Consider the following 18,178-nt stretch of genomic DNA (forward strand, 5'->3'; position numbering starts at 1 on the left):
AATGTACGTTTACGTTTTGTAGCGTCATTTTGTTAGCTTCTTTTGAATCTTTCTTCTGGGGCTAGGACACTTGGGAAAGTCTGGAAGCACGAAGTTATTCGATGCAGGCTGCTGATTGGCTGCCGAGTATGCAAATTGCCAAATGAACCAAAATGAAACATTGTTTTTTTTTTTTCCTTGAAAAAGTTGTCGGCCACCCGGTCGGAGACGTTTTGTAAGTTGTACGCCCGACGTAAAAGTTGCACGCCCGGGCTTCCGGGCAGACGTTATTTCAAACACTGATAATAACCTTCAAAAGGACAAATCAAGAAGGGTAGGCTATGGCTGAGATTTTGGTACTGGAGACAAACTGACATTGAAAACTGCATAGCATTCTGCTTTCTGCCTTGTCCGATCTATTTATCGGATCTGTGTTCCCAACTAATACAATGCCATACAGGGTGCCATTAGATTGTCATCGATGGACACCCCTGGGGCGATCTTTTTTTGCGCCATTTCCACAGCCCCGCTTTGTTAAAGCGGAAAGGTAGGTGCTGTTGGAAAGTCTGCGGCTGAATACATGGTTTGAGGAGTCTGCGATGAGAAGGAAGGAGTGTCAGCGCAGAGCGCTGAGGAGTATGTGGAACTGCCGTGGCTTGGAATTGAAGCGGATTGACGTGGGACAGGAGATGTGAGACAGTCTGTTTTTGTCAATGGATGCTACAGCTTTGTGTTTGCTTTCAACATTTAGCTTGTAGCAGACGTGCACATTTCACCATGATGTCCCTGATCCACTGGTAAAAACGACGCTTTGATGCTCTTCCCTTTGATCTAGAACCGCTTCATGCAACAAAGAGGGTGCAGAAAGTGCTTGGGATTGAATGACTATGTCACATTATGTATGTTATTACCCGGTAGATTTTTGTTGTTTTGATTTCAGGATGGCGCCACGAGAGTGGCTGCCTTTACAACAAAGTGTATGTAATTGAATTGTCCTGGATAACCTTTGCAATCAATGAACACGGTAAGTGTATCAAAGTGAAGAATAATTTGTTCGATCAACAAATCAGAACCTGGACACGTTTTGTTCCCAAGCTAATGAGGTATTGGTTTATTTTCAAATATTTTTTTTTTTTGGTTTGTCTTTTTATGTCTATGCTTGTCTAAAATGTTTCAAATAGTGTTGAGTTAAAATTTGTAAAAGGAATCGCAAGTCAACTTTTAGCGATGACTGAAGAGCCCCAGAGGATGGTTGTATTTGAATGGCTTCAGACGATTTGGTCCCCTGGAGGAAGGGAAAAAAAAGAAGAAGAAAAAAAGACGACAAGTCAGATATAAGTGGACGTCAAAGATTGGGACATTTTATTCTTTTAAGTACACACTTGACAGTACGCAGACACATCTTTTCACGGGGGAACTCTCGTGGTCCTTCCACGCCATCATCCTGTTCTTCTGTCTCCAGGTACACATCCAAGCAGACACACAGGCGTGAAATCTGATTGGTTAGGAGCTGGTAGCCTGGACGTGGACCCTGCAGTTCGTTTTTGAACACGTTCACCTCACTCTCCATGGCCTAGAACCAAGCGACATGAGTCAGCTCATTTTTGGTGCGTGTGTGGGGGAGATTAATATTAAATATGAAATGCTTTTACCCGAAGGTTGTCATCAGTGTGCCCGCTGCGCTCTCCATTCCAATTGAGGGAGAGAGAGAAGAGAGGCGAGATTTCTGGGTAACGCGGATTCAGCACGACTGCAGCCTGAAGGCGAGCTACAAAAGTAAACATTATTGGACTTGTTAAATAAATCTAAAGATAAAAAAAACAGGATGAAAACAACTAAAATTATGCTTACCTGTCCCTCTCTCAACAACTCCGGAGAAGTACATATCAGTCTCTTTTGCCAGACCGGCATCAGTCACATGCCGTGTGAATGTCAAATTCTAGCAAGGAAGAGATTGTAGGTCGCTTTTAAAAAAATATGAGTTGATAGGCCTGGCTCTGTGCAGTGGAACTTTGGAACATAGTCAAAGGGCTTTCTAAAACTATTCCCTTCAAGCTTAGTGCATACAATTACAAAATTTATCTTGGTAAGATCATAAAAGCATCAAGTGATATGTGACACTGTATACAGCATGTAACACCAAAATTCTAAAACGGATTCAATGAAATTCACTCCGTTTGTGTCCATATAGTGTATTTCTAATCTTGAGTGCATACCACATAGTCCTCTTGGGTGATGGCGGTCCATTGAGTTAACCGAGAAATAATCTTGGCTGGAAAGAGTTGCAAACACTCGCTGGTAACAGGGATGATGTTGTGCTCTGTGGAGAGAACAATCTCAGTCATAAGTGAACATTTCTTTATTAAGACCGCTTCGATGGTAACTTTATTTTACCTAAAGAGGCAAACTGCTTATGGAGAGCCAAGCGAGACAAGACACGCCCCCGCAGAAGCTTCATGGTGTTTTCCATATGGCTGGCACTCAAAGAACTGCCCACAAGCATCCCCTGGAGAAAATAGCAACATTAAGACAAACATAATCAACCTCGAGGACTATGATCAAGTTACTTTTGAAGTATTACTTCCTAAAAAAATGTAAGGTTATACTGCAATTCATTACAACAAAAACAAGCCTCCCGCTAAAATCTAATACAACCTCAGCGTACTGCTTAGCTCAGAAACAGCAACAGCAAACACTACACTGATTTACACATGCACAGTAGGACAGGAAGTATCTGTTATTGTTACTTTCAGAAGTAGCACAAATGTTGCATTGCTAAAACGGCTACAAAACAGACCCTTGTAGACCTAAGAGCGAAAAAAAAAAAAAGATTTAACGCTTTAATGTAAAAGTATTATACTGTAAAGGAAAGATGGAGGAAGCAAAGTAAAAGAAGTAATTCAAGACATTGATATAAGTTAAAGTGAATGCTGCTTGTACCTTTCACAATTTATTTCCCTTTTTTCGCTACTGGCTATATGAATGTCAAATAACTGTATGCTCGTACTTATGCACTAATGGAATAAAATAAAGGGTACACATCCGTGTGTGTGTGTGTGTTTGCATCGGAGATAAAATTTGCTAGAGTAAAAGGTCCCTTGTTGTGAAAAATGTCTTGCTGCTAACATATTTTCATTCAAGAGGAATTTAACTGTATATGCAACCGGGACAATATTAGAAACATCAAATGCAGGCAGTACCATATTGTCTACACCCAACTCTGAGGTATCACTGGGAAAATGTAATCCACCAAGATTCTGAACCCACTTGTAGGGATGACCCAGCTCCTCCACATAGTCGGCAAAAGAACCTATCCTATGAACGTGACATGACAATTGTTAAATGAAAAGAAGTGAAATGTTTTCCTCACATCTGGTTAGAAGCGCAATGGCCTACGTACCCAACTTTATCAAATTGATAGCGATTGGCTGGATTGGGTGTTTCTCTTCCATGATCGTTGGAATACAGACAGCTGAGAAGTGTCTCCGCTCTGACCAGCTCCCTGTAAATGGAGGGAACATTTTATCAGGAGCAGAGAGATGGAGACTGATGTCTACCTGCACACTTGCACATACCCTGCACTGATTGCTGTGGTGAGATCCACGGATGCGGAAATCTGAGCTTTGACTGTCATGATGTTTAGATTCATCAGGTAGTAGAAAGAGAGATTCAGGATGCTGCCATCTGCAAAGACAAACTGACAATTAGATTATAAAATCCTCCTGACACTGGGTTTATGACCCACTAGGAGTAATTTTCAAACAGGATGCGGTGGTGGGGGCACGCAATAGAGTCATAGAGGTCATCCTCCACGATAAATCAAATGAGGTGTGAAGCTGGGAGAAGACCGCTGGTCAGAGGAAATGTGTGAGTGTCCTCAGCAGAGTTGGGCAGAGAGCACTCCGTAGAAAATGAAATGATGCAGAAGCATCAGGGTGAGTGCACATCTCTCATTTCTCTCCCACCCTTTAGGTTAAGTAAACCCTGCAATGCAGCTCTTTGTGTCTTCTTTCAGTAACAAACAGAGGGACCATGAGATTCAAGAAGTATGAACTAAGCACAACAATCACTTCTCACACGCACACATACTTTTACACAAATATAACCAAGTGATTTCACATGCCGTACAGCCACGGGGTGTCTTTGAATGTGCAGGTATTTTTTTCCATGTTGAATTGCCACTTCAAGACATCAAGAATGGGGAAGGGGGGTTTACCTTTACACATCAAGTCAAAAGAGAGGGACAGTGGGTGCCTCTTGAGCATCTCTCGTCTTTTGTCATCCAGCTGGCCGCCGGCGGTTGACCGTCTCCTTTTCTGTAAAGAACATCCACATGAACTGTAACTGATGACAAACGCTTCTCTGATATTTCATTTACAAAGAATGTGGAACATATTTTGCTCCAGGAAGTGGGTCAATATTCCTTTTGCGTCACCTAACTGTCCTCGCAGTGACAATTAGAGCCCAGAGGACACTTAGGCTGACAATGTCAGAGATGAGCATCTGAAAAACTGGGTGACAGAATAAAACAGTGTGGGGGTGCGTGTTTAAGAGAAGCTGAGACGCACCGTTTTTTCCTGCTCCTCCTCTGCATCCGAGTCACTGTCATCATCTGCATGAAATAGGACGTGAGAATCCCTTTAACAGGAGTGCAGTGTCTGATTTCTTGTATTGTTTGTGTTTATATGGTATAAGCATACGTATTTCATAACTGACAACTTTTGAAACCAGAAAAGCCTAGTAATATGCCGGGGACAGGGGGAGGGGGGGGCATATACATATTTATTTATTTAGTCATTTATTTAAAGTGTCATGCAAAAGACAATGAAAAAGTGCACAGGCACTGTGTTTATTATATGACTCTTGTTACTCTTAATAGATATTTCGTCGGTAAGCCGATTTTTAACATTACAGGGACATAAATGAGGTTAAAAGAATGATGAAGATGAAGTCCAAGATGGCGCCCGAGTAGGCAGCCTCAGCAAGTGCTCTCATGAGCCTTGCTTTTTTTGGTTGTTTTTGTCTTGTTTTGTGTTTTCTTTTGTCACTTTGTGTTGTTGTGCATCGTGTGGAATGCATACAGATTGTTTTTCAGCATTTTTGACCACGACATTCATCAAGGAGGAGACTGTGCTGAGCGGTTGCGCCTTTTCGGCAGCATGAATATGCCAGTACTGTTTTTGAATGGGAGGAATGTCGGAGCCATTCGACTGCCATCACTGGACACCAAAGGGGCCATTGTGCTTTTTTGCGCCTGTAACGGGCAGCATCTTCACAGCCCCGCTTTGTTTAGCGGAAAGGTCAGTGCTGTTGGACAGTCTGCGGCTAGATGGATGCATGGCTTGGGGAACCCGCGATAAGAAGGAAGGAGCGTCAGCGCAGAGCGCCGATGCGTATGTGGAAATGTTGCGGCTTGGAATTGAAGCAGATTTATGTGGAACAGGAGATGTGAGACAATCTCTTTTCGTCAATGGATGCTACAGCTGCGTGTTTGCTTTCAACATTTAGCTTGTAGTCGACGTGCACATTCCACCATGATGTCCCTGATCCACTGGTGGAAAGACGCTTTGATCCTCTCCTCTTTCATCTAGAACTGCTTCATGTCATCACAAAGAGGGTACAGCAAGTCCTGAAGAATGAATGTCTCTCTGTGTCTTTGTTTTGTCATATTGTCTCTATGCTGTCATATTATTTGTTATTTAGTTTTTTTTTTGTTCTTTTGACTTCAAGACGGCGCTGCGAGAGTGGCTGCCTTTCCAGCAGCTCATGTATTTTGTTTTTCTACTTTCATTCCTTTCAACACTTTGCTGCTGTGAAATGTAAATTTCTCCACTGTGAGACTAATAAAGGCATATCCAATCAATCAATATCCAATCCAAAACACCATACAAATAATGATTAATGTCAAAGATATACTTGTGAAAAAATACCTATATTTCAACTTGTCAGTCATGAAAATAAAATGTTTGCTACTATTTTAAGAAAACAAAACAGTAGTAGTATTTTACAATCAACCAAACATTTAATAAGCAATCTTGTTTGAAAAGTACAATGAATTGTAAGACATTGTTAGTAACTTTAAATACGCACATCTAAACTACATGCCTATGGGTTGACAAAAAGAGCTATCAACAAACTCAAATTACAAACTCGCGTAATTTTCACCTTTTCTTAACCGAAGTATAACTCCTGGAAACGCTTGAGAGTATTCTCAGCAAAAACGACTGTAGTTTTCTTTTAGATTTCACACTTTTTGTTGCTTTTTCTCCAGCAGATGCCATTATAAGACAACGCTAAAAACCTACCTCATGACTCTTGATTCCAGGAATGACCCGTAGCATGCGGAATTCATGTAAAGGAGGCAAACATCTGGCACGATCGCCAGTTCTAAATGTAGATACGATACATAGCAATCTCGTGTTTTGAATGAATGTTGAGCATTTACTATTTTGCCAAATTTTTTCTTTATTGTTTTTATTGGAAACTGCAATTTTCATTAATAAACCCTAATCTGGGATAATGAAAACCGTAGTCATTACGGCAAAACCGGAGTAGTTGGCAGGTATGGTATTTATTCATGTCTTTTACCTTGAGAATCCTCTGGAGGTTTGGACATAGCTTTGGCCTCATCCACATCCCCACTGATTGATACGGTGATTTTCTTGTCTGATTGAAAACATAAAATCACTCAGAATAGGACTTTCCACTTCAGACTCCAAGTTTCGACACTCATAAAAACATAGTGGGCTGTGTTCCTCACCGCATGCTTGGCCGTAAGCATTGGCTTGAACAAAAAGGACATAGAGAGGCGGTGGCAGGTGCTGAGCAATCTCCGTGTGTTTCTGGGTCTGTTCTACAGGCACGGCAAGGTACTCTTGCACTGGGAGCGAGGCCTGCGCAAATGGAATTGGGCACAAATTACAATGACATTCAAGGAAATAAAAAAATGCAGCCATGGGACTGGAAAGGTTCATATCTCAGTCACCCCAAAACTATAAGAATAATAAATAATACTTATTAGCAGCATGTTATACCTGCATGATGGCATTCAGACCGGGTTGCAAGCTTCTCAGGTGTTCCTTCTTGACTTCAATACTCTTCTGGATCTTCTCTTTGGTGGCCTGAGACTCTTTGTACGTCTCGGCCAACCTGAATAAATCATTGAGTACATCTTTAGAATGCAGTGCAGAATTTTCAGAGCATTGTGAATCAACTGAGCAGTAACTGACAAATGTTTGAGCACCTTTTCCTCTGTTCAAGCTCCCAGTCTAACCGTGCCAGGGTGAGTTGGTGCGGATCATTTTTGGTGAGTTGTGGCCTGGAAATGTCCTGCGGTGCATCCTTGTAAAACTCTTCTTCGGTCACGAGGTCTATTTCCTCATGCTTAGACCTGAGACAACAACAAAGATGCTAATTATATAGTAAGACACATTTCTCGAGACACAAACGATTACCCAACAAGATAGAGTAAGAATAACAAGTGACTTGAACAAATACACCAAAAAGCATTTCTTGCTTACTTGAACTCCAAACATTTGCTGATTTCCTTCTGAAGATGCAGAACTTCATACAGAAGGTTCTGCAACTGAAGATGCAGCACATCCACTTTCTGCTTTGCCTGTTGAACAAACCAGAGCCTTGACATTTATGTTCATCAACACACTGCATAATTTTGATCAGCGATAGTATGTGAATCAAATGGCACATTGATACCTCATGGGTCTGGTCTCTGCCTCTTTTGAGCCGCATATGAGCCAAACGGTTGAGTTTTTTCAGAGTCATAAAGTGGTTACAGCTCTGCAAGCGTTTCTGCTCAATCTCAGCACACTGCAAGAAACATTGCTAGTGAGTCAGTCGCGTTTGCAGGTTAAAAAAACAACAGCACGGTACTCAACATAAATTAATACACATCAGAAGATCCAAAAAATATTTTTGCCATGAGACATGTAGTTAATTCGGAGGCCAGTAAACAATATATTCAATCATTTTAAGGAGCGGTAGTTAATTAACAACAAATGCTTACAATATCTCATATTTCATCAATGAAAAGATTTCTTCAGTCGTCATCTGTACTTCTTTGAAGGTGTCGGACGTTTCGCTTCTTATCAACTCCGCTAAGATTGAGTGGTTGCTAGCTTTTTAACCACTCATTTGATGACAACGAGGTTAAAATCTTAGCGAAAGAACATAGATGGTTTGAAAGGTTAGTAAAAGAAGCGATTTTCATAAAACAGCTAAATCCTTCACTAAACCGATATGGTGGTGTGAGGTTCAATTTGGATCGTTCGTACAACTGCCTGCCTAGGCAACATAGGATTAGTAATGCTGATGAGGTGATACCAGAGCAAATAGGTAATCAGGCCAGTCGTTAGGACAATAGGAACAATCAGTGGAGCCGCAGGGAGTAGACCTCTGCTCCCCCCAACCGGATAGCAGGGACCTATCATAGCAGAGTCCGGCACCGCCATGTCTGGAGAGTAGGGATATATATATAGGGCCGAAACTACCAGTAAGACTTTAGTTCGCTGAAGAAGCATCTTGGATAGGAAGCGAAACGTCCGACACCTTCAAAGAAGTACAGATGATGGCCGAAGAAACCTTTTCATCGATGGACCACTCCTGTACGACTGAGACCTTACACAGACGTATCTCATATTTCAGTTATAAGTGAAGACCATATGAAAGAAACCGAAAGCCAACACGCATGATTTGCCATCACGGGTCACATAAAATGATGTTTTTGGACAAATCTGGCCGTAGGGCTTTAAATTTAACGTGAGTGGTCTATGCTGCTGGCCACTGAATAATTGAATGCTGTAATTTCAATAGGCTAAATTTAAATCATGCAAACCTTTTATGCCACCCCCACTGACAGAAGCAAAGTTAGAGTCGTTTTGAAGCTGAATGAGCATTCTAAAGTGGAACAGGAATTGCTCAAATTCATACAATGCGAAATCCAAGTCACAAATTGGTACAAGTTAAAAGGAAAAAAGTGTAATTGTATACATGAGGTACATGTGATTCCCATAGCCGTCAATGCACATTTAACTGATGAAGTGAATACATTCATATCTCACCCCCTCTTTTGCCCCACTGGCTTTGAGCTTCTGTATTTCACCCATCAGAGTGGCCAAACCTTCGCATGACTCTTTAAACTGGAGGAAGTCCTCCTCATGGTCCCGGCCATCAAGTTCCACCTCCTCATTGTAGACACGTATGTCCTAGAAACATGTACAGAAATTAACAAGGGAAGAACGCAATTGCACAGAGGGCAGTAAAGCTATGGTCCTGAAAACGCAAGTCATGAACTTATTTGACTATTCTACAAACATGTGTTGAGTGTAAATTGTATAATCCAGAGCGCTACAGTGCTAACCACTCATCAATTCAAGAAGTCCAACATCTGGTAGGGGTTTGGGGGGACATCTCAAGCTTCACTGTGTTTTTTCATTCACTGTGACCATATGAAAATTCTACAACACTTTATCACAGTAATGTGATTTTCGCATTAATAAACTGTTTTGGGGTGTGTCTGTAGATGGAGTTGCGCTGACTGCCGTAAAGATGAAAATCTATCAGCGACATGACTGAATGATAAAATACTAAATAACTACTTGACACCACGTTTAAATTGAGCAAAAAAACTGTGCGTATGTGAAGCATAACAATACTTACGCCCAATGCCATATCAAATGTGTACTTGTGTAAAGGCTTGTGGGGCTTATCCACCCCCAGTGCTTCAAGACCCATGTAACCTATTTCTCATCACCACGTTTACGAGGTGTTGTTAAACACCAAGCTTCCCAAATAATAAATATATTATGTTTGAATGGCTGCCAGTAGTTGTAAAGAAACGCAAATTGAAAAAATGTGCAAAAGGTTTTAGTCAGTTTCAGTTACCTGCTGGTCTCCGTCCCCTCTGCCTCGTTTCACTTCCGTAGGTCCTGCTTCGTTGCGAAGAACCTTCGCCTTTCGCTTCTTCAGTGCTTCCGAAGACATTTTTAAAGATGGAAAGCACCGGCTAATTTACGATTGGGGAGGTGTGGAGAAACAAAAACATTTAGTACGCTGTACATCCATGACCCATTATTGTTTACGCTAACAATGCAGCGATGGCTAAGCTAGTTAGCTAGCACATTTTCTAGGCATCGTTTGACTGTCGACATAAATAAGTAAAACACCGATATATGCAGCAAAACAGTTATGATTTCATACAGACCTGCGTGCCCTTTTGATGAGCAAACCCAGCAAATAATGAAAAGGCGGAATTAATAAGAAATGTTTCCGGGAGTGCGCGCGGGGTGCAGACGGGAAGAGTATGCAGACGGAAGGAAGCTTTTCGGTGCTGTAGGTTCGCAAAATCGAAGACATTGGCTCTCCACTGCCACCTGCTGGAAGGTTATTTGCAGTCAACAGTAGACAAGTCCACCTACCCCGCTGCTCTGTTTGTTAATTGTGGTTGAGGGGCTTGGAGTGACATCTTTTAGTGGGGATTTGCGGGGACTCTTGTGGTTGCAGGCAGGGCCGGCTCTACCCAATTTGGTGCCCTCGGCGAGATTACATCCCGGCGCCCCCAATACAATTCAATGACAACAGCCAACTGAGCAATCACAACAGTTTAATTTGAGTAACAACAAACTCAACAGTAACAACAGTTACTTTGTCCAGTGTATCTTTTAACTAAAGACTAAAATTTGACACGTCTGGACTTCCTGGCAGCAAAGGCATCTATAGTGTCATCAAATGACACCTGCCGAGACATCTCACGGTTTATACTCATCAGGGCAAGTCCATTTAAACGTTTGTAATGTTAATATATTTTTTTCTAGACAGAACACACTAAGTGAGGGCACCAATGGGCATAGAAAATTATTATTTTCCCTCGAGGCCAAGAGGGACTGGCGGCGTGGCGGCGCCCCTCCAGCAGATGGCGCCCTAGGCGTCCGCCTATATCGCCTATGCCAAGAGTGGTTCCTGGTTGCAGGAAGCAAACATAGCAGTTGTGAATCAACACGTTTGGGCTCAGTGGAAGGTAGGGATCCACTTCGCAGGAGGTCACGTCAAGTATTGATTGTGTATGAAAACAAAGCAATATTAGTAAAAAAGTGTTAGTCAGACAGGCCGTCAAGAACTCCTTGAGGGCTTCACCTAATGCTGCCATATTTGATTACCTTGTTCCTTTATCCCAATGGTTTTCCACCTCTTGCAGTTAAGCCACCACACAAACCCAAAATGTTCCTTTGTGTCGTCCAAAACTATGCTATTTCATTTGCATGTGGGAACATCTTTGTACCATAACAATCTACCTACTTGTTTGGATTTAGTACATATTCTTGGGGAAAAAATAATGTGATTATTATCATTTAAAAATAAATCCAAAGCTGTTCATTGTGTCAGTTGTTGTAATGATCACTTTACTTGGAGTATCAAAAAACAAAAGGTTGTCCAGTTCCTTACAGCTGTACATGTTGGCTTCTAAAATGAAGGCAAATAAGATTAAAAAAACCTACTGATTTATTTGTAATTCTCCATCAGTGTAAAAAGTGAACAAACATTTCGACTATTTGATGAAGTTACAAAAAAAGAACATTTACTTATCCTTTACATCATGGGTGCCCAAGTTCAATCCTGGGAGACGTCCTATCAAGCCCGTTTTGGTTGTCTCCCTCGTCCAAGACACCTGATTCAAATGATGACATTATCAAGCTTCTGCAAAACTTGCCGATAAACTGATCATTTGTCGGGAGAGGTAGACATCAAAAAGAGGCAGGATATGCATTTTTGAAGACCCGACTTGAGAATTCATGCTTTACATAATGACCGGTTTTCATAATCACTTTGCCATATCTATCAGACTCTGCAGAGATGTGGGGACCCACGTCTTTTCTCCTTGCACAAATACCACCCCCCTGTCTATGTAGATGACAATGCGTCCAAATGTGTACAGCTGTTTGCCCTCATGCCGTTTGGCCACTATGGGCATAAACACAATATTGTTCTCCTCTGCTTTGGTCTGGATGAGATCTTTAAAGCTTGTGGGTACACTTGTACTGGCACCCCTGTGAGCGACGTTTTCAGCATCCCTGCGCTCTTGCATGGCTTCATAGTGGAAGTCCTTTCTTCTCTCTGTCTGAGTGAGATATGCAATGTTTTCCCTTGCACCTGGTTGCATGTATCCACCTGTGGATACACGTGAAGAGCGCATTATAGTCAGTTATATCACACCTCTTACATTCTTAAAAAAATTATAAATGTTGAGTTGGACGTGTGTGTATATATATACGTATTTTCCAAAACACACCCATGCCAGAAGATACTGCACGATTCATGATGTCCAGCGCTTCATTAAACTTTTCCTTTATGAGTGTCTGTGACAGTAGGAAATCACTGAACATGGTTTTCCAACCAAGGTACCATTTTGTGATTTCCTCATAATTAGGACTGTTGCTCAACCATGAACACAGGACCTATTGTGAACAGAGACAAGAAAGTCAAATGTAAACTAATTAGTTATGTTCCATTGTTTCATCGACAACTACATTGATAATGAAAGTTCCTTACTTGGAGCCATTTTGGAAAGAAGTTTTTGTCGAGGAGGGACACCAGACTAGATGGGGATAGCATACCCTCCCAGTCTGTTACCCAATGAAAGGGCTCCATTTGCTGCTGGTGAGGGTTAATAACCAGCTCTTCCAAACACAGAGCTGTAGGGGAAAGTAGTCACAATCACACCTCAACATAAAAAAAACCAACAACAGGGTCTTAAAGGACAACCGACACCTCCGGACAAGTTGCGCCCATAATTTGTAAAATCACTTCAAATGACTTCTACTGAGCATATTTTACAAAGATTCCACCACAGCATATAGCTACATGTTACGTTTTAAGACTCGCTATGAATATTCAGGATGTCTTGTTTTCAAGTTGATGACGATGGCTGACGTCACGTCACGTCTGGAACGCCCCTGACCGAGAAAGCGACACACAATGCATTTTGGGCACTTTGTTTGGTCTGAAAACTTCGTGTTGATCGCGCGAAATTAGAAGTAAAACTACATAAATAACGCGATGGTGAATCGTTGTGTGTTGCAGCCAATTGCGGTAACACGCATAAAGAAGGTGTAAGTATACACAAATTCCCAGCGGACAAATCAGCCCATTTCATATACTGGACGAAACGCAGCTTGTGCGCCATCTTGTGCACTTTCTGGCCGCTACATTGGAGTCCAAATCGTCACCAGTTTCATCGCTTGCCGACGGCTCGAATTGATACGGAAGGACTTCTTTAATCGATTGCAAACATGTATGCTTTCCTCTTCAGAACTATTTGAATCATATTCATAACTGGATGAGGAACAAGAAAGCATCTTCTCCGAATCTGAACTCTCTGAAGCCATTGTTTTGATTCTGATATGTGACCCATAGTGATGTCACAAACAACACTTTACATCCTTTTTATTGGTGTTTTGCATTTGACTAAAAATATCGGCCTGCGTGTTTTGCGTATTTTAGATATTATGAAACGTTTTTCTGATGTCAGTTAGGAAACAAAAAAATGGTGTCGGTTGTCTTTTAAGAAGGCATGAATAAGAAGGGGAAGTAGATTACCTAGTTTAGGGATGATATTTTTCACCATGAAGGCCTCCCAAGCTCCTTCACTAAAAACATCTTTCCACGGCTGCAGAATGAGACGTGCTGAGGCATCACTGGGATGCCACCGCTGCAAAGCATTGGCTAGTTTGCTCCTGATGGGTGCATACAGAGGTTCAAGACGTGATTGGAGCATAGGTAGCCAAGGGTGGATCCACGAGTGAATTGGGACCGTGTCTGTTAAGGGGTTCCATGCGTCAACCTGTTAATCACAAAATAGGCTTTTGAGGTGGTGCACACAACCAAAGAAATATAAACATTTTATTTGTACAGCACTTCATACATAATCACAACATGCTGTACAGAAGTCAAAACGTTTTGAAGGGCGCTTAGAAATGAAATGTATTATTATTATTATTATAAAAATAATCAACAAAAAAAAACAACATCAAATACACCAAAACCCACCGCTCTCATGAACCATAACATAGATTTGACATATAAATATGTCTTGCCTCTCGCTGTAGCCGGGGTAAAATAAGCTGCTCGAGCAGGTAATCTGAGATCCAAAGTGGAAGAAGAGGAGACCACAGATCAACACAGTCCACCATTGGGCCGACCATGCGAGCCTGCCAGCTGGACACACAGGACCGCATCACTGGGATCCATACTTCCCACAGCAGCCTGAAACAACACAATGAAAACAGGTTCTAACTTCAAATTAAAATATATGAGGCTGTTGAATGTGTTGATTTTATTTTAGTTTTACCTGTGATAGGGGTCCATGTTTGAATCATGACCACTATTGATCAAGTTTCTAGATTCAAGAATTGCCCTCCATTTACCGACCTCTTCAAAGCAATAAGAAGAATCCTGAAACAAACCACAACAGTTGGGGCTAATCAAAGCTATGGGGCTAAATGATAGCGAGTGAAAGGATTAAACATACCTTCAATGGATTCCAGGAAACAAGTTTGTCTTTGAGTAAAGGATGAACTACAGCGACGGCCAAGTCAGCCAAACCCATCGTCTTGTATTCTTCATAAAAGTCTGTCTGTAAAGTCTCAAAAATGTGGACGCACTCCTAAAAAGCAATTGAAAACAAAGCTTAAATAACGGAAGAGTAAAACAAAGCAAGGCAAGTTTAATGACCGGTGAATAACACATTTCATATGTAAGGTGGACGGCAGTTTATGAGTTCAAGACAAGGTCCGGCCTCCCTGTGTGGAGTTTGCATGTTCTTCCGAGGCACGCGTGGGTTTTCTCCGGGTCCTCCGGTTTCCTCTCACATTCCAAAAACATGCATGGCAGGCTGACTGAATACTCAAACATTGTCCCGAGGTGTGAGCGCGAGAGTGAGTGGTTGTTTGTCTCTGTGTGCCCTGCGATTGGCTGGCGACCAATTCACGGTGTCCCTCGCCTACTGCCCGAAGACGGCTGTCATGGGCTACAGCACCGCCCGCGACCCTAATGAGAAATAAGCTGGATGGATGGATGAATGAATGGATGGATATATAAAGGTAACACTGTGTTTCACAAATGGTAGTTACAAAAGAACAGTTGAGGCAAAAAACAAGACATTTAGAAGCAAAGTGAAGAAATAACATCCAGTGCAAACGCACAATTTTTAAAAAACTGATTATAGAAATGCTCTAAAAGACCTTCAGTCACAGTTATGGCGGGGGTGGGGGATCTTTTTAAGATGAATTGAAAAGCACTTACACAGGGGACTAACTTCAGATCTATTGGCATTTTATTCCAATAACAGGCAGCATAACATCAAGAGGCTGATAGGCTAGACTAATTACTCCTGTTGACCTCAAAAAGCTTATGAAAAAAAAAAAAAAAAATCAACATACCTGCAAAGTGGGTCCCTCGCCCGGTGCAGTCTCTCCAGTAGGAAAACGGTCTACCAAAGCCAGCACCGCTTCCATTCTATGGATGGCATCTTGCTCTTCTTCCAACCTGGTCTGCAGTGCCCGGGACTCATGACTCAGCGACACAACCACATCCTTTTCATGCTGCAGGCGGCGGGCTGACTACACAGTTGGATGTGGGACCAGAAAATAGATATTGGTGTGTGATTTAAGACAACAATTGATCAATAAATTGAGCAATAAGTTTTGATGTAAAGACTTGGCGTAAGAAGTTCAGTTGTACCTGTAATATGTCTTGTTCCGTAAGGTCAATCAAAAGTTGAAGGTTATGTTCAAGCTCAGGGAGTGCAAAGGCGGATCCCTTCTGATCTCGCATGGACGTGCTTGGCGGACCATCTTCTGGCATGCTGTGCTTGTTGGACATCTGACTGTAACTGGAATATACCCTTTGCTCTCTTCCAGTCATGTCAATTACCTACACATAGAAAGATATTTTTCATGTGGACCATGTTTTTACTTTTGCAATATAGCATTCAACGGTCATGTTATGAAACACTCTGTAAGCGGTATTATTAGTTAACCTTGACTTGTGCCAGCTCTCCTGCTGATGCTCTTGTGCTGCGTCCAATAAGTGTGCCTTTCGCCTTCAGTTCCTCGACAGTTTTGAATGAGTACTTGGGTTTCTTTTTTGCTCCGGTGGCTGCCGGATCTTTACGCCACTGACCCAGTTCCTTCTGAAACTCCTACAGAGACAGATAATTTAGACTGTCATAATTATGTTGATTTGCCTTTAACTTGCACAACTATTACGAGTGAAGATCTCAATGCCGTGACCGTTAATGTGTTACCTTTTCCTCCTCCTCATCCTCATCAACCACAGGAAAATCTTGGAGACTCTGTTGGGTTCGTTCATTCCCATAAGCACCCACGGCTCCTTTTCCTTTCCGAACCTTTGCCTCAATAGGATTGACAATACCTGAAGCATTAAAAAGGCAAATGGTCAGAAATTGTACATTGTCATTCTCACTCCAAAAATCACAGCAAGTGCTCATAATTCGGTGCACCTTGTGCATTCTTGCCCAAGCCTCTGCCTGCTTGATAGCCCATTTTCTGCAGAAGTTTTTGACCAATTCCTTTGGTGTGTTTCTCCCAGGAACCAATTCCTTGTCCAGTCTGTACACCCCCTGCAAACCTCTGAGACTGGTTTGCACGGAAATTACCCTAGACACACACATTTTTTTTTCCTTAAATAAGACGATAAATACCACATTCCAAACTGTTGTCGCACTCTGATTCATATCTTCCTATTGTTGCAAATTTATGACCCATTTTATAGAGATAAAGGGCAATAATGCTTTTTTAAATTAGCCTTTGCACATTGTTTCATCTTCAAGCAGTTTTTAGTGGGAGTGTGTCAGAGAGACGTAGCGCTAAAGCATATTGCTAACTGTGATGTCCACAAATTTTTCACTCGATTGGTTTACGGTGTAGCAACAAGACAAGAGTGCTTTTCTATGTGGGAATTTGGAATACCTCTGTACTGTTCTGAATAAAATTGGGATACAAACAAATGCAATTTATTTACTTGCTCTACGCAACCCACGCCAAACGGGTCCATCATAAACTTGTGGGTCCTGACCCACCAGTTAATAATCACAGTACGATACAACCTTTTGAGAATATTCATACCAATGAACAAACAATCCCTCAATCTGTAATTCACCTTTTGAGGCTTCCTAGTGGTTGTCACTCGAGGAGGTGGAGGTGCAGGAGTGTCATCATCAGAATTATCCGAACCTTCTTCATCTTCTCGTTCCTGTTTCTCATCAGATGCGTTTTTTCTTAATCCAGCACTCACAAAGTTCACTGGAGCGGTGTAATCTTTAGATCTACACAAATAAGTACAGTACTCAGTTGAATGTATTACTAAAAAAAAAAAAAAATTTTGCACCTTTGGACGATTATAGAGTGGCTCAAAATGGAAACAAACCCACGATTTACCTCTTGCCCCCAAAACTGGGCCTCTCATCGTCATCAGAGTCCCTTTCTGCCCATATGCCATAAGTCATTTGCTCCTTCGTCTGTCTGTGTCTGCGACGGTCTGGGTTGAACTCATTGGCTAAATCCCAATCTGTGATCTCAAAATTTTCAATCTCAACGCCATCCTCCTCTGCGCTCCTCCGTCCATACAGGTGTGACATTGACATTCTGGAAAGAATGATGATGAAAGAAGCAGTCAGTCAAACGACAAATAGGATCACGATTACAAACATTCCAAATGGTTCGAAAGCATGGATACATTAAATCCATATTAAAACGACGGGCGTTTTGTTGTATGAATTAAAAATGATAAAAATAATCTCGTATCTGTCTGAATTGTTTATTATTAACAGTAGGCGTCACCAGGATCCTGCACGCAAATAAAGCATTGTAAAATAGTAGAGCGTGAAGAAATAATATTTTTCACCTTCGGTTTTGTTGTATCGGCAAATAAAATATTTTAAAAAACTACAATTGTAGTCTTTTACTTCGTCAAATCCATTACTTTTCGCTGTTTAGTCTAAATTAACACGACTAGCTAACATTAGCACTTTTCTTGACGTATGCACAAAGAACATTTCAACTACTTCCGGGCGAAAAAGTACTTCCGCTGCTGCGCACAGTTTTAAAAACTAAAATACAGTTCTTATTACTAAGGAGGAAAAAATACTAATCCTAAATTTTTGCTGTAC

At 41.6% G+C, this 18,178-nt stretch overlaps 2 protein-coding genes across 2 annotated transcripts; both read right to left on the reverse strand.

The window, feature by feature from the left end:
* Nucleotides 1-1,067: 1,067 nt before the first annotated feature.
* Nucleotides 1,068-10,231, reverse strand: thoc5 (THO complex 5). The gene is made up of 20 exons (XM_088994281.1): nucleotides 10,199-10,231; nucleotides 9,880-10,000; nucleotides 9,057-9,200; nucleotides 7,693-7,806; nucleotides 7,500-7,597; nucleotides 7,223-7,369; nucleotides 7,014-7,128; nucleotides 6,740-6,872; nucleotides 6,568-6,645; nucleotides 4,548-4,591; nucleotides 4,196-4,295; nucleotides 3,555-3,663; nucleotides 3,380-3,481; nucleotides 3,180-3,294; nucleotides 2,374-2,485; nucleotides 2,196-2,299; nucleotides 1,831-1,918; nucleotides 1,632-1,747; nucleotides 1,362-1,552; nucleotides 1,068-1,264 (listed from the first exon to the last, which is right to left on the reverse strand). Exons 2-20 carry the CDS (start codon nucleotides 9,976-9,978, stop codon nucleotides 1,201-1,203), a joined length of 2,073 nt encoding a protein of 690 aa, XP_088850407.1. The 5' UTR covers nucleotides 9,979-10,000; nucleotides 10,199-10,231; the 3' UTR covers nucleotides 1,068-1,200.
* Nucleotides 10,232-11,475: 1,244 nt separating this feature from the next.
* Nucleotides 11,476-18,071, reverse strand: tfip11 (tuftelin interacting protein 11). Its single transcript, XM_088994282.1, has 15 exons — nucleotides 17,914-18,071; nucleotides 17,448-17,654; nucleotides 17,170-17,335; nucleotides 16,511-16,667; nucleotides 16,295-16,422; nucleotides 16,028-16,189; nucleotides 15,730-15,921; nucleotides 15,429-15,608; nucleotides 14,519-14,653; nucleotides 14,339-14,442; nucleotides 14,085-14,253; nucleotides 13,588-13,831; nucleotides 12,541-12,683; nucleotides 12,281-12,446; nucleotides 11,476-12,159 (listed from the first exon to the last, which is right to left on the reverse strand). Exons 2-15 carry the CDS (start codon nucleotides 17,651-17,653, stop codon nucleotides 11,813-11,815), a joined length of 2,499 nt encoding a protein of 832 aa, XP_088850408.1. The 5' UTR covers nucleotide 17,654; nucleotides 17,914-18,071; the 3' UTR covers nucleotides 11,476-11,812.
* Nucleotides 18,072-18,178: the final 107 nt, after the last annotated feature.

The sequence above is a fragment of the Hippocampus bargibanti genome, linkage group LG04 (genome assembly GCF_051943395.1).
Source record: "Hippocampus bargibanti isolate YZ-2025 linkage group LG04, ASM5194339v1, whole genome shotgun sequence".
Lineage (NCBI taxonomy): Eukaryota > Metazoa > Chordata > Actinopteri > Syngnathiformes > Syngnathidae > Hippocampus > Hippocampus bargibanti.